This window comes from Prunus dulcis, chromosome 4 (assembly GCF_902201215.1).
Source record: "Prunus dulcis chromosome 4, ALMONDv2, whole genome shotgun sequence".
In the NCBI taxonomy this organism is placed as follows: Eukaryota; Viridiplantae; Streptophyta; class Magnoliopsida; order Rosales; family Rosaceae; genus Prunus; species Prunus dulcis.
In genome coordinates, this window is record NC_047653.1 from 24,058,630 (window position 1) to 24,073,623 (window position 14,994).

The following is a 14,994-nucleotide window of genomic DNA, read 5'->3' on the forward strand; positions in this document are numbered from 1 at the left end:
CGTCGTTAGGTTTAATATAACCGACGGGGATTTGAATTTTTAAATTATGAATAGAATTTTTTTTCCCGTGACCTTTCAGTTTATTTTTCAATTACAGTGCGTTATAAATAGAGTTTTTTTTTCGGAGGAAATTTAAAATGAAGGAAATTAATGTTCTGGAATATGTAAAGTTTCTTTTTTGGATGACAGATTTAAATAAAATAAGAATATAAAAACAACGACTGTTTTTGTATTACTGTCGTCGTTTTTCGTCGCCTTAAGTAAGACTAAGACGACGTAATATATTTGTTGAGCGACGTTGATTTGTTTTTTAAACGTCGTTAGGTATAATATAACCGCCGTTGAAAATTGTCTCTCTGATTGCAAATTTGCAACGACGTTAGGTATAATATTTGTAGATACACAAACGCACACACATCATCAACTTCCAAAAAATTGTCTCTCTGATTGCAAATCTGTGTCATCTGTTAAGATTATGATGTGGAACAGAGTTCCATCTGGTAAGATTTCGTAACCCTTGGGATCTCAGAAAAATCTGATTATGTCGGCGGTTTTCTATATAAACCGTCGTGGTTATTTCAATTTTTGTCATTAAGTAGATCTACCGACGTAGGATAAGAAAATCAAAGAAAAAAATTGTTAACAAAAATTCTTATTAAGCCGACGGTTTAAATTAAAGGTACGACGTATAAAATGAATAAATACGACGTTAAATTTTATAGTACGATTTAAAGATAACGTCGTAGAACTATACGAGAATGACGCCGATATATTTATATTTTCCGTCGTTGTACATTAATTTAATACGGCGATATTTTATATTTTAAAGCCGTGGATTTGTTTGTAATTATACGGCGTCTTATACGAAAACCTCGTCGTGTTATTTTATGAGTAAAAACGGCGGCTTTTATTGAAATCGTCGTCTTTACTTTCTACGCCGGTCGATTCATAACTTCTGCCGTTCTTTGTTGGCTTTGATTTTACTCTGCGGAAATCTGTTTCAAATAGACGCCGGTTGTTTAATTAGGTACGTCGTTGTTTTTGAACAGCCATTTGAATCTCCATTTTTAGTTGTCTAAGGTGGTATTACACGATGGTGTTTTTAGAACCGTCGTCTTTTTAAAAATCACGACTGTTTTCACTTAGACCTTCGTTGTTTTCTGGTCTTCTTTTTCACTTTTTGTAGTAGTGTGACTCTGGAATGAGTAGCCTCCCCTCCCCTAAACTTCTATGTACCAGAAAAAAAAAGAAAAAAGAACTTGGCCTTAATTGGACCATCTTTGGCTATATATCAAAGATGCCAATCTCCTCATTAATCAAAACAGAATGAAAGATTTGTTCTACTGGATAGTTGATCTCGTTCATATTGTCCTCTCTAACCACAAATTAAGGGTAATTAATTTAATTAAAGGGGCTTCTGAATAACTAATTGATTTGACTCAACATTCACCTCCAAATGAAGAGTTTTTTTTTTTTTTTTGGTGGACAAATCTAAATGAAGAGTTCGTGTTGGCGTGACTTGTGGATATTGACTTACTTCCACAAGTCACGCCAACAGTTCGAACCTTCTTTTGGTGGTTGACATTTTTTTTTTCATTGACAAACTTCTTTTGTTGTTGAAAATTAGCGATAATTGTACTCAATAATTAATCACAAAAGCCAAATACCCTTAAAAGATTAATACAATCTGTATCTACATGTTGTCTATAACATGTCATTGCCACCTCCTTAACCTTGTGCTGTGTCCAGTGACAATGAATGGTGCTTCCTTAGGCCCTTGTCATGGCATTGATTCTGTTTGGGTCTCCAATTGTATTGGGTAACTGATTCAAGACAGCTCTGGTTTGATTCAAGACAGCAAATGGTTTTTCTTTATCTCTACTTAATTGGCTAATCTTGCTATGAATTTTACTTAAAAGATCACAACAAATCAAAAACATTAAGATACGTAGTTGTTATTAACAAAAATGACATTAAAATGACAACTATTTAATTGAGATAATTTTTAAGAAAATACCTAAAATATAGATAACCTGAATAATTAAAATACCTAAAACATAGATAGTCCGAATAATTGAAATACAATATAGATTCTCAACTCGGTTAAATATTAACAATATAGTACCAAATTGGTATTCCAACTCTTAATATTATATACTAGAGCCACGTGAATTGTATGTTATGTTTCCTAACTATAAGTCCCCTAGCAATGAGTTTCAGAACGTAAACATAGACAGTCCAATGGCTTCTTCATTGGAGAGAAAAAGCCATCCCAAAATAAATCATGCTGAGCCTGAGGATGAAATTACAAAGGAAGAGGAAGATGAAAGCTTCTGCTATGCCATCCAGCTGGTGGGTTCTTCTGTGCTGTCCATGTCTCTGCAATCAGCAATTGAGCTTGGCGTTTTTGACATCATAGAAAGAGAGGGCCCAGGAGCCAAGCTCTCTTCGTCTGAGATCGCAGCCAAGATTGGCACCAAGAAACCTGAGGCACCCATGATGGTGGATAGAATCCTCAGGCTCCTCACCAGCCACTCTGTTCTTAATTGCTCGTCTGTTGCTGCTAATGGTGGGTCTGATTTTCAGAGGGTCTACAGCCTTGGCCCCGTGTCTAAGTACTTTGTGAATGATGAAGAAGGTGGTTCTTTGGGCCCCGTGTTGACATTGATTCAAGACAAGGTCTTCATGAAAAGCTGGTTAGTTTAAGCCCTCTTGCCCCTGCTACTAATTAGTTCTCCTCTTTCCTTTTCTATATTTTCTTCATTTATTTTTAATCTTTTGACAAATAATAATAATTATTATTTAAGTTTGATTAATATATTGGCACACATGCATTACTCATAATTATATTAAAATTAGTATAATGGTGAAAGAGAAAAAATTATATCCTAATGTAGAGATAGTCTCGTACTGTGTGCACTGGGTTAATGACACCAATAAAATAATAAATAAGCTTCTAATATCATATGTGTTTTCAACAGTTGGATGAAGAAACATCTAAAGGCTGAAAAGGTGTGTCAAGAAGTGTAGCTTTTTGTGTGTCCCTGATCTTGACCCTATCTATCTATTTAAGTTCGATTAATGTACTGGCATATGCACTACACATGATTATATAAAAAAATTAGTATAATGAAGAAACTAGAAAACTACGGGAGAATGATCGAACTTGGATGTAAAGAGACATATTTATTGTTGTTGTACCCAAATTTATAAACAATCTCATTCCTTAAAATGACATAATTAAAGTCAATCTGGGATCTTGGCTAAGGAAGTAACTATTAAAATTATAAATAGTCCACCCAATAATAGAAGAAAGGCCCTATACAATTCAAATTTTATTAAGTTCCCCAAGTCAAAGAAACAACTCACATAGTTTGTGCTAATTATCATACTAATAGGGCTCGTTTGTTACACAGGACTGTCTTGGCATGGATTATACTTATGGACTGTCTTGGCCTGTCTTGGCTTGGTCTAAGTTGGATAACACTTATCCGGCGTTTGGTGTATACTTGGACTAGGACTAGATTTTTTTAATTTTTTTTTAAAAATATCTATATATATGTATATTATAATAATAGCATACATGTATTATATGTGTATATACATGTATATATTTATAATATAATAACATTATATATTAGAAATAACATATATATATATATGTGTGTGTGTGTATAGGTGTATATATGTATATTATAATATACATGCATATAATACATATACATATATTTATATATATGTATGTATATTATAATTTATAATATATATGGTATGTTATAATAATAACAATATACATGTATATACGTGTATATATGTATATTATATATGTATGTATATATACATATATACATACATATTATATATTATAAAATACATATGTATATATAATATATAATATATATATATGTATATTATATATGTATATTATAATATATATATATATATATATATATATGGAGCACTGCCTAAAGCTGTTGAAGAATTGTTACAAAGCTATTCCAGACAATGGAAAAGTGATTGTTGTGGAAGCACTACTTCCAGCTATGCCAGATACTAGCACTGCTGTGAAAAGCACTTCCCAGTGTGATGTGTTAATGATGACTCAAGTTCAGGGAGGGAAGGAGAGGAGTGAACAAGAACTCATGGCCCTGGCAACTGGTGCTGGATTTAGTGGCATCAGATATGAATGTTTTGTCTGTAACATTTGGGTTATAGAGTTCTTTAAGTAACCAAGGCATATGAAAACTCATACACTAAAATGAAAGTGTCAAGGCTCCAAGCCTAATAAAAGATTGGCAAATGTTTCTTATCTATAAGCAAGAAAATATTTCAGACTTAGAACTGCACATAAAGTCTGCAGATTATTTTACTTAATTTACTTTGATCTTTCCCTTCTAAAGTTACATAAGAAACGTAATGATATGAATTACAAAATGAAGACAAAGTACATTTATAACCGTGGTTAGAATAAGCTTATGCAAACAAAATGAAGAATGTTCGCATATTTACGAACAATGCTGCGAGATATACACATGTATAAGCTTCAAAAACCGACCACAAGTTCTTTTCCTATCTCAGCGCAGCATTACTTTTCGTGTTTGCTCTAGCCGCTTCCGATTATATCTTTGTATGTGTCTTTAATCTTCTGCGTCAAAGCTTCCCTGAAATTTCAAACAAAAGATATGCCATGGAAATTCTATATGTTACTATGGCAAATCTTTTTTGGACCAATTAAACTACTTATACTCCAATAAAGGTTTTTGTAACAAATTGTACTCACCTGTGTGGTTTGAAAACAAGGTTCTTGTATGCAAACCACTGCAAAGATTCATAAGAAAGGCAGGTAGTAAGAAGTAGGAAAGTGCAAGAAGTAGAGAATTGGGTTCTTTTCTGGCATAATCTTAATTGAAAAGTTTCTAAAAAAGAATGCAAAAGCAAACAAAACCCAACTTCAATCACTTCAATCACTCAACACCTACCACTTTGGGAAAAGTTGTTTGGTAATTGGTTACCATATAGGGCATCGCCCATCAGGGCGGAGCCGCACATAGGCTAGAGGTGGCTGTGGCCTCTCCTATTCTCATGAATTTCATTGAAGTTTTTATATAAAACTTGGAAATTGGTATGTAATTTAATATCTTTTTTAACTATTGGTCCCCTTAATATTTAGACTCTAGCTCCGCCTACCATCCTTGATGATACATTAAGATAACATATTAGGTAGAAGTCTTGATGGATTCTCGAAATAACTTGATGTTGAAAACATTAAGACATGTAGTTGTGACCAACAAAAATAACATTAAAATGACAACTATTTAATTAAGTGGTTGAATTAATAACTTCGCAATCAAATTATTTTTTTTGCAGAGATAATATTTAAGGAAACACCTAAAACATAAACGGTCCGAATAATTGAAATACAATATAGAGTCTCAACTCAGCTAAATATTAACAATATATAGTACTAAATTGGTATTCCAATTGTCTTAATATTATATACTAGAGCCAGGTGAATTGTATGTTATGTTTCCTAGCTATAAGTAAACCCATTCCACTAGCAATGAGTTTCAGAACGTAAATATTCAGAACGCTGCCTACCATGCCCTTAGGGTAGGACTGCCTTTGGTGGGTTGGGTTTGAGTAGGCAGAAGAAATTTGATTGTATTGGATATAGGGTAATTTTTGGTTTGGCAAAAAATGGAGTAGGGGGCTGCCTACCCTGCCCTTAGGGTAGGACCACCCCTGACTCAAACTCAGAACTGCACATGAACTCTGCAGATTATTTTACTTAATTTACTTTGATCTTTCCCTTCGCAGAAGATATGCCACTTATATAAATTGTAATTTATTTAGTAAATTTTGGACGTGGGACTTTTATATCTTCAACAATGGCTTCTTCATTGGAGAGGAAAAGCCATCCCAAAATAAATCATGTTGAGACTGAGGATGAAATTACGAAGGATGAGGAAGAAGAAAGCATATGCTATGCCATGCAATTGGTGAGTTCTTCTGCGCTGTTCATATCTCTGCAATCAGCAATTGAGCTTGGCGTTTTTGACATCATAGCCAGAGAGGGTCCAGGCGCCAAGCTCTCTTCGTCTGAGATTGCAGCCAAGATTGGCACCAAGAATTCTGAGGCACCCATGATGATGGATAGGATCCTCAGGCTCCTCACCAGCCACTCTGTTCTCCATTGCTCTCTTGTTGCTGCTAATGAGGATGAAAATGGTGCGTCTGATTTTCAGAGGGTCTATAGCCTTGGCCCCGTATCCAAGTACTTTGTGAATGATGAAGAAGGTGGTTCTTTGGTCCCCTTGATGGCATTGGCTCAAGACAAGGTCGTCGCGGGATGCTGGTTAGTTTAGTCCTCTTGGCCTTGCTACTAATTAAGTTATCCTCTTTCCTTTCCTCCTTTATTCATTTATTACTAATTTTTTATAGAGTCGGCATGGAGGAATACACAAAAAGCCACACTTTTCAATATACCTTTTCAGCTTTTAGAGTTCAAAAAATATGATATTTAAAAAACAATTCATATATTTATAAAAACAGTTAGTTAGTACAGTTTGACGTACTAATCGAGCTCTAAGTTGTTACATAACATATGTTTATGTGATTTCAATGGGTCCTCTTTCTCTTTGATCATTTTATATTCTGTTTTTTAAACAAGTTGAAGGCAATAGTTGTGTGAGGTGAGGTGGGGCTTGGACTTCTTAATACAAAGGTTTTATTGGCAGAAGCAATCACAAAATTACATTATCTTCATCTTCTTCTTGCTTTTACATAGTGGAATGTGTGCTTTAAAGAAAGAAAATAAAATTGGTGACAGAAGAAAGGGTTGTTCTGAATAGTTAGAGAGAGAAAATGGTTGGTATTAATGAGGGGAAAGAGAATATACAATAATGTAGGAAAAATACTTTATTGTAACGGGATAGCATTGTTTTGCTATTCTCGGCCACTAATGCAATGACGCTGTTGATAAGTTATTCTATGTGTCATTATGTTATTAGCCAGGGATAGCAAAAAGTGTTATCCCCGTTGTATGAGAGTTTCTCTTTGTAGCAAAAAAAATTATCTCCTATTGTAGAGATAGTCTCGTACTATGTGACACCAATAAAATAATAAATGAGCTTCTAATATCGTTGGATGAAGAAACATATAGAGGCCGAAAAGGTGTGTCAAGAAGTGTATCTTTTTGTGTGTCCCTGATCTTGACCCTTTTTATCTATTTAAGTTTGATTAATGTACTGGCACATGCATTAATTACACATGATTATATAAAATAACAAATTAGTATAATGAAGAAACTAGAAATCTAGAGAATCATCGAATTTGGGTGTAAGGAGACATATTCATTGTTATTATATCCAAATTTATAGACAATCATATTCCTTAAAATGGCATAATTAAAGTCAAATTATAAATAACTATTAAAATTATAAATGGTCCACCCAATAATAGAAGAAAGGCCCTGTGTAATTCAAATTTTATTAAGTTACCCAAGTCAAAGAAACAACCCACACAGTTTGTGCTAATTATAATACTAATAGGGTATCTAACTCCAACTTTCAACACATAATAAATCTACAGGTCTCAACTGAAAGATGCAGTTGTTGAAGGAGGAATTCCATTTAACAGGGTCCATGGCATGGAAGCTTTTGAGTTTCTAGGTTTGGACCCCAGGTTTAATCAAGTGTTCAACACAGCAATGTTTAACCACACCGCCATTGTCATCAAGAAACTTCTTCATATCTACAAGGGTCTTGAAGACAAGAACCTCACACAACTTGTTGATGTTGGGGGTGGTTTGGGAGTGACCCTTAATCTGATCACATCTAGATATCAACATATAAAGGGTATCAATTTCGACTTGCCCCATGTCGTAAATCATGCCCCTTCCTATCCTGGTAGGACTTTAATTTATTTGATTCAATGTGAAATCTTAGTTTTTGATTCATCGGAAGCAGTGTGCAGCATAAAATGGGAGTTAAATTTTGTTTTTGCAGGTGTGGAACATGTTGGAGGAGACATGTTTGCTAGTGTTCCAAGTGGGGATGCCATTTTTATGAAGGTAATTTTTGAATTTCTCAAGCATTAATTAAATTTTTGGTTTTCTTCTTTTAGTTTAACAATGGTAACTATATATATGAAGCTGTTCTACTTGTCTTCTGATACATTTGTTTGTAGTGGATACTTCATGATTGGAGCGATGAGCACTGCCTCAAGCTGTTGAAGAATTGTTACAAAGCGATTCCAGACAATGGAAAAGTGATTGTTGTGGAAGAACTACTTCCAGCTATGCCAGATACTAGCACTGCTGTGAAAAGCACTTTCCAACTTGATGTGATTATGATGACTCAATTTCCGGGAGGGAAGGAGAGGAGTGAACAAGAACTCATGGCCCTGGCAACTGGTGCTGGATTTAGTGGCATCAGATATGAATGTTTTGTCTGTAACTTTTGGGTTATGGAGTTCTTTAAGTAACCAAGGCATATGAAAAGTCATACACTAGAATGAAAGTGTTAAGGCTCCAAGCCTAATAAATGTTAAGACTCCAAGCCTAATAAAAGATTGGCAAATGTTTCTTATCTATAAGCAAGAAAATATTTCAGACTCAGAACTGCACATAAAGTCTGCATATTATTTTACTTAATTTACTTTGATCTTTCCCTTCTAAAGTAACATAAGAAACGTAATGATATGAATTACAAAATGAAGACAAAGTACATTTATAACCGTGGTTAGAATAAGCTTATGCAAACAAAATGAAGAATGTTCACATATTTATGAACAATGCTGCGAGATATACACATATGTATAAGCTTCAAAAACCAACCACAAGTTCTTCTCCTACCTCAGCAGCATTACTTTTCGGGTTTGCTCTAGCCGCTCCCGATTATATCTTTGTATGTGTCTTTAATCTTCTGCGTCAAAGCTTCCCTGAAATTTCAAACACCAGATATGCCATGGAAATTCTATATGTTACTATGGCAAATCTTTTTTGGACCAATGAAAAGAAATTATATATATACTAAAACTGAATCCCGAGTACTGTTCCTAGACTGTTCGTTGGCAATGGTGAAATGACGTTTGTGCCCCCAACTAACTGGTTCCTCTCTTAATTATGTTTACTAATGAACAGTGCAATGATCTTTTTGCCCTGGTGCACAGCGACATAGCCCTTTGCCCTGTTCGCTTCGTTTCAGAGAAACCAAAGCCGCTTCATCGAAGAGAAGTGCGAGAGAGAGAGGCCTTAGAGATCATAGTCGTCTTCTCTAATTCTCAGACATGGGTACTTTCAAGGTAAGCCTGCATAGCTTATTCTCATATCTCTTTCCCCTTGCAAATCTTGCTGTTCGTTTGGTCTTCATCTCATCTCATCTGGTCTTCGTCGGTTCAGCCATCTTTCATCCTCTGTCCAACGTTCGTCTGAGGGATTTCCGATCTGCAAGTTCTTCCATCCTTTCTCTTCAGGTTTGCATCCCTTCAACTTTTGGCTTTTGATGGGTTTCTGAGCATGCTGTTGAATCCTTTGATTCCTTGCCCAAATTGATTCTGCTGCTGTGATGATCTGTTGTAGTTAATATTGTTGTTGTGGGAAAGTAAGCATGCCAATTTCGACAATTTGTAATGATTTTCCTGCTGTAATGGGTTGTTAATTTGTTGTTGTGATGATAGGTTTAGATGTTTACAACTCTGTTGATGCTCAAAATGGCCCGGCTAATATTGAGTCCAACTTAGTGAGTAGATGTGCTGGGTCTTCAGCAGGGAAGAGGGCTGAGGCCCTTGGTGAGACGGGTTGGTGAGGAACCTGCAGAAGATAAAATGGGAGAAGCAGTCGTTAAGCTTCGGACACCGGTGTGGTGCCGGCCGAAGGCTCTCCGATGCCTAAGTCAGTTACGAGTAGTAATTCTGGCAGAGTAACAGTAAAAGTAGGAGAATGGTTCTCCTTTTTACCTGGGTACTGTTCCCTATTTATAGGGAAGTGAAAGTGGGAGCTTTGCACAAAGTTCCAATGTGGGACTTTGTGCAAGCCGTTGTGGTGGCGACACGTGTCCTGGAGATTAAGTTTGGCATTTGGGAGCTTCGGCAGGTGTCTGGCACCTCGGAAGTGTGTCTTCCTTCGGCATGGGAGAAGGCGTGGTTGCCTTGGTGCTAGTCGCTTTGATGCTGGGTCTGCTCGACCTCGGAAGTGTGTCTTCCTTCGGCATGGGAGAAGGCGTGGTTGCCTTGGTGCTAGTCGCTTTGATGCTGGGTCTGCTCGGTTCATTATGGTGTAAACAGTAGTCCCCCAAGTTCGCGGTCGAGAAGTAACTTCTGGGTTGGGAACTTGTGAGTTCTTGTAATTGTAACCGAGCATTCCAGCTTCATTGGGAGCCGCAGGGCCCTCCCTAGTCCCCCAAGTTGGCAAGCTAGGAGTTGCGTTAACACATGGTAGTTGGGTACCTGGGTACTTGGGCATGTTGCAGATAGGATGGGAGCTGGGTCCGTGGGGGAGCCAGACCTTCGAAGGAGCTGGGTCGAGTGAAAGTTTTGGACTCCCCACAATTTGTCCATGGCCTTTGCCGTTCGGCAAGGGTCTAGCCAAATATTTCTTCTCTTTTTTTTTGTTTTTTTTTTTTTGTGTGGAAATGGCCGGGCCATTTAGGAATTTTAGGACTACAAAGTTGTTTTCATGGCCCTTGCCGTTCGGCAAGGGTCCAGCTATTTTTTTTTTTTTGAGCTCGGGAGCTAGGCCTTCAAGGGGGCCGGGTCGTTTTGAAAATTTTCGACTCTCCAAAATTTCTCCATGGCCCTTGCCGTTCGGCAAGGGTCTAGCTTTATGTGTATTGTTTTTTGGTGTTGAATGAATTGGGAGCTAGGCCTTTTTGGATTGGGCCTTCGGTAGGAAGCTGGACCTGGGCCAAAGCTGGGCTTCTGCATGTAGGAAGGCTAGGGTTTCTTGAGTGGTATAAAAATGAGGTGATGAGCCAGTGCCGTTCGGCATGTTCTCATTCGGCAGGCTGGGAATACAAGGTTCCATTCGGCAAGAACACTTCGGCAAGCCGTGCACACTTGGAGGGATTTGGCTGCAGCCTACCGATCTGTAGGGGCAGTTGGGAGGAATTTGGTACCTTTGCAGATTTTGGCCAGTCCTTCGGCAGTGGGTTTCGGCAAGGGGAGCTGGCTGTGCAGCTTCGGCAGGGTGTAGGGCAGTGGTGAGTACGGCTACAGGTGGCTGAGCTTCGGCAAGGTAGCTGGAGGAGCTAGGCAGCCTTGGCAAGTAAAGCTTCGGGCAGACTTGGTCCTTCGGCAGTTTTGCTTCGGCAGCTGGTGACAAGCATGGCTTTGGCGCGGCAGCGAGGCGGATGGAGCAAGATTTGATTTGCTTGAGACCTTGCCGCTCGCCTAGTGTTTGGGAATTTTTTTTCTTCGGCAGGGCAAGGCAGCGGCCCTGAATCTAAATTTGTCTTCGGCAAGGTAGGGCGGCAACACCGTTTCTGATTTTGAGGATCCTTGCCGTTCGGCAAGGGTGATTGGCTAGGTCAGCAGCACCGTTTGTACTTCGCAAATTCGGGTGGCTGAGATAGGTGTTTGGCCAGGTCGTGTGCTTCGGCAGCTGGAGCAAGGCACGAAAATAGCGCCCAATTTGAGTTGGATGAGCCTTGCCGTTCGGCAAGGGTGATTGAGCACGGCTCCAGCAGTTGGTGATTGAGCACGGCAGTTGCTTCGAAGGGTGCTGGGCATTTGGCTTCGGCAGCTATGGCAAGGCAGCTCAAGGTGTATTTTCGAGTTCCTTCAATGTATTTTCGTGGGTTTTGCCGTTCGGCAAGGCCATTCAAATTCTGATGGTTCCGTATTTATTGTCTTAGGCAAGTATTTTTGATCCATGGGTATGTAGTGTCCGTGAGGTGAGCTCCCAATTTGTTGGCGCCCGGGCCTTGCCGTTCGGCAAGCCCATACATGATATGTGGTGAATTGGCTTGGGTTCTTGATTAAATTTGGGCCTAGCCTTGTAGTAGGATTGGGCTTTATGAAGTAGGCTAGGACACATGAAAATTTTGGGGCTCCACTTTGTTTTTGCACGGGCCTTGCCCCTAAATTTTCCCTCAATTTTTGTTTATTTTGAAAATTGAATTTCAAATGGTGTGTAGGTACAAGGGATTTAGGAGGGAAGATGAAAGGGTGCTAGGGTTTGCTTGTGAATCGAGGCGTGGTACCCTTAGTTGGCTATAAAAAGGAACTTGGGTGGTGAAGGCATCATACTTGGCTTTAGTTGAGAAAATTGTGATAAGTTGAAAGAGAGGAAAGGCGATTTCCGGCGAGAAGATTGTGGTGGTGCTTGTGGCGGAGGTGATTTCCGGCGAGAAGATTGTGGTGCTACGAACAAGGTTAGACCTTATTTCGCTAGAACTTTTGAATTGAAATGTCTTGTTTTGTATGAACACGTTGAAGGCTTGGGAAGAACACTTTGAATATGCATGAACATGAGCATGAACATGATGAACACTTTGAATATGTATGAACATGTAGAATTCTTGCCTGGCATGAAGATTTGTCAAATTTCTGTTGTTGTGGTTTGATCCTTTCCGCATGTGCATTAGTTCCTTTTTTTGTTTTTGCATATTTGTAGATGTCTGAAAGTTCTGATAGAGAGAGTCTTGACCCCCCTGCCTTTGGTGGGGATGATACTGAGAGTGAAGAGCCCAGCCAGTATATATGTTCTGAAGAGGAGAGTTCAGAGACAGAGGGTCTGGTAGAAGGCATCATAGAAAGTAGGATGATAGGGCCTGGGGGTGAGAGGGTTGAGCCATCCGAAGATTCTGGGCCAGCTGCATATAGGGAGATGCAGAGAAATTATATAGAGCTAGAGGCTATAGCAAACCGGGTTCTAGCCTTGCCTCAAACGCAAGAGGTGGGTTCGAGCAACCAGGCATCACCATCAGGGTCTGTGGGTATAGCCGTGGCTTCGGTTTCAGAGGGCTTAGACATTCGGGTCGGTGTTCCGTTGCCGAGGCGGAATACGCTTACAGAAGCGAAATTGGCCCAGCTGCGGAAAGATTTTGATGTGCCAGCCTATGTGGGCTTGAGATTACCGACTGAGGCCGATGTAGTCAGATATCCCGCGGATGGCTCCGTGATGATTTTCACAGATATGTATCGGCACGGTTTCAGACTACCATTTCATCCGTGGGTTCAGATGATGTTGGCCAAGTTGGGGTATGCGCCGGGGCAGTATAATCCCAACTTTTGGCTTCTTCTTCACGGGGTGTATATTGCTTGGTGGTTGGCTGGGTTAGGGGAGCCAACGTTTGAGCAGTTCATGTACCTGTACTCCATCTCGAAGCAGCAGGGGAATTTTGGCTGGGTACAGGCCAATTGCCGAAAGGCTAAGGAGAGGGGCTATTTTATTGGACACAAGCCCACAACGCAAAAGTCCTGGAGGAACAGGTGGTGCATGGCTTATGGGGACTGGGAGTGTCCTCCAGGGAAGAGCGTTGTCCAGCACATTCCTACCCACTTCCAGTCTATAGGTCCTTGGCCCCATCCCTTAAGATTGTCTATTGCTTGATTGTATTGTCTTGGCTCCTATTGTTGGTTCTGTATTTTGTTTGTACCAGTGTAAATGGCTAAGTAGTTTCTAACTCTTGATGCAGGTTCAGTGAAGTGGGGCCCTATCTCCAAGGAGCAAGAAGACGAGGTTGAGTGGGTGAGGGCGCAGCTATCAGAGACTGAGCGTGAGTGCGGGAACCTAGTCACTCAGAAGAATTTGTTTGAGTCCGGACTGCTGCAAGGAAGTAAGTACCTGGGTTGTCTTTTTGGTTGTGTGCTGAACCTTTGTGAGTTTGACTAATATAATTGTTTTGTTTGTTTTGACAGTGGCTGGCATCATAAGGGGGAGCACGAAGGTGGCCGTTGACATTGATGAGGCCGAGATGCAGAAGCGGCTGAGGGAGTCGCGGGCCAAGAAGGCTGAGAAGAGTGCTGGAAAACGACCCAGGGATGATGATGAGGGTCGGGTCGCGGACGTGCTGGGGAAGAGGAAAGCCATAGAGGAGGCTCATCAGCATGTGATGGGCTCGGGGCCGAGACTTCCGCCCTTTGATCTGCAGGCACCGCCGAAGCTACCCTTCGGCATGGAGGATGTTTTTGCTGAAGGGGTAGAGAAGGTTGACTTCGGCAGGCTTCGCCAGCAGAAGAAGGAGGTCAACCTGGCTATGCACCGGCAGGAGGTGCCCTTAGTGAACGTCTTCCTGGAAGGCGTGAAGAGCGACCCTGAGGCTCTTGCAAAGACTCCAGCTTCTTCTTTCATTGATCGGGCCCAGAAGACGATCCTCACATCTGCTTATGTAAGTGTTTAGGCCCTTTTTGGTTGTATTTGTGTTGGATTATTCTTGTATGGATTGACTAACATGATTTTGTTTTGGCAGGCCTTTGGCGAGATGTACGTCAGCATGGCCAAGGCTGACAAGGAGATCCAGAGGCTGAAGAGGCGAGATGAGCAGGCCAAGAGCAAAGTGGCGGAGGCACAGGAGGCCATCCGAGAGAAGAACGCCTTGCTGGTGCAAAAGGCGGCCCTGGCCAAGGAGGTGGAGGAGCTGAAGAGGTCGAAGGCCGAGGAGGTGGCTGCTGCCCGAGTCGAGGTGATCGAGTCCTTCCGATCCTCAGAGGAGCTGAAGAGCTATATCATGGATCGGCTGGTTGATGAGCAGCTTCGCTGGGAAGATAGGTTGGTGAGGTTCAACCCCTCGCTGGAGATTAACTTTGACACCAGTGGCGAGCCTCCTGCCCAGACCCCTCCTGCTGATGCTAGTGCCCCGACACCTGAGGCGGAGCCGGCTACCGAGGATGCCCCGTCGACCGAGTCCTGAAGGCGTTGCCTTCGTGATGTATTATAGTTATTTTGTACTCTAGCTTATTTTGTTGGAACATTTTGCCTTGCATGGAGCAAGGTTGTTTTTATTTTGGTTATGTATGAACACTGTCCTTGCCTGGAGCAAGGGTGTTTTCATT

The 14,994-nt window shown here is 40.3% G+C and overlaps 2 protein-coding genes across 2 annotated transcripts; both read left to right on the plus strand.

Moving 5' to 3' along the window:
• Positions 1–2,236: 2,236 nt before the first annotated feature.
• Positions 2,237–4,514, plus strand: LOC117625659 (anthranilate N-methyltransferase-like). Its single transcript, XM_034357185.1, has 3 exons — positions 2,237–2,696; positions 3,417–3,513; positions 3,960–4,514. Exons 1-3 carry the CDS (start codon positions 2,242–2,244, stop codon positions 4,227–4,229), a joined length of 822 nt encoding a protein of 273 aa, XP_034213076.1. The 5' UTR covers positions 2,237–2,241; the 3' UTR covers positions 4,230–4,514.
• Positions 4,515–5,858: 1,344 nt separating this feature from the next.
• Positions 5,859–8,617, plus strand: LOC117625687 (caffeic acid 3-O-methyltransferase-like). The gene is made up of 4 exons (XM_034357216.1): positions 5,859–6,355; positions 7,591–7,907; positions 8,007–8,071; positions 8,188–8,617. Exons 1-4 carry the CDS (start codon positions 5,889–5,891, stop codon positions 8,482–8,484), a joined length of 1,146 nt encoding a protein of 381 aa, XP_034213107.1. The 5' UTR covers positions 5,859–5,888; the 3' UTR covers positions 8,485–8,617.
• The last annotated feature ends 6,377 nt before the right edge of the window (positions 8,618–14,994 follow it).

Bases quoted from the DNA above. Each gene is read 5' to 3' on its own strand.
- LOC117625687 (XM_034357216.1), top strand. From the start codon at position 5,889: ATGGCTTCTTCATTGGAGAGGAAAAGCCATCCCAAAATAAATCATGTT. The intron at 6,356-7,590 runs GTTAGTTTAGTC...ATAAATCTACAG, and splicing joins AAGGTCGTCGCGGGATGCTG to GTCTCAACTGAAAGATGCAG. The intron at 8,072-8,187 runs GTAATTTTTGAA...ATTTGTTTGTAG, and splicing joins GGGATGCCATTTTTATGAAG to TGGATACTTCATGATTGGAG.
- LOC117625659 (XM_034357185.1), top strand. From the start codon at position 2,242: ATGGCTTCTTCATTGGAGAGAAAAAGCCATCCCAAAATAAATCATGCT. The intron at 2,697-3,416 runs GTTAGTTTAAGC...TTTGTTACACAG, and splicing joins AAGGTCTTCATGAAAAGCTG to GACTGTCTTGGCATGGATTA. The intron at 3,514-3,959 runs ACTAGGACTAGA...ATATATATGGAG, and splicing joins GGCGTTTGGTGTATACTTGG to CACTGCCTAAAGCTGTTGAA.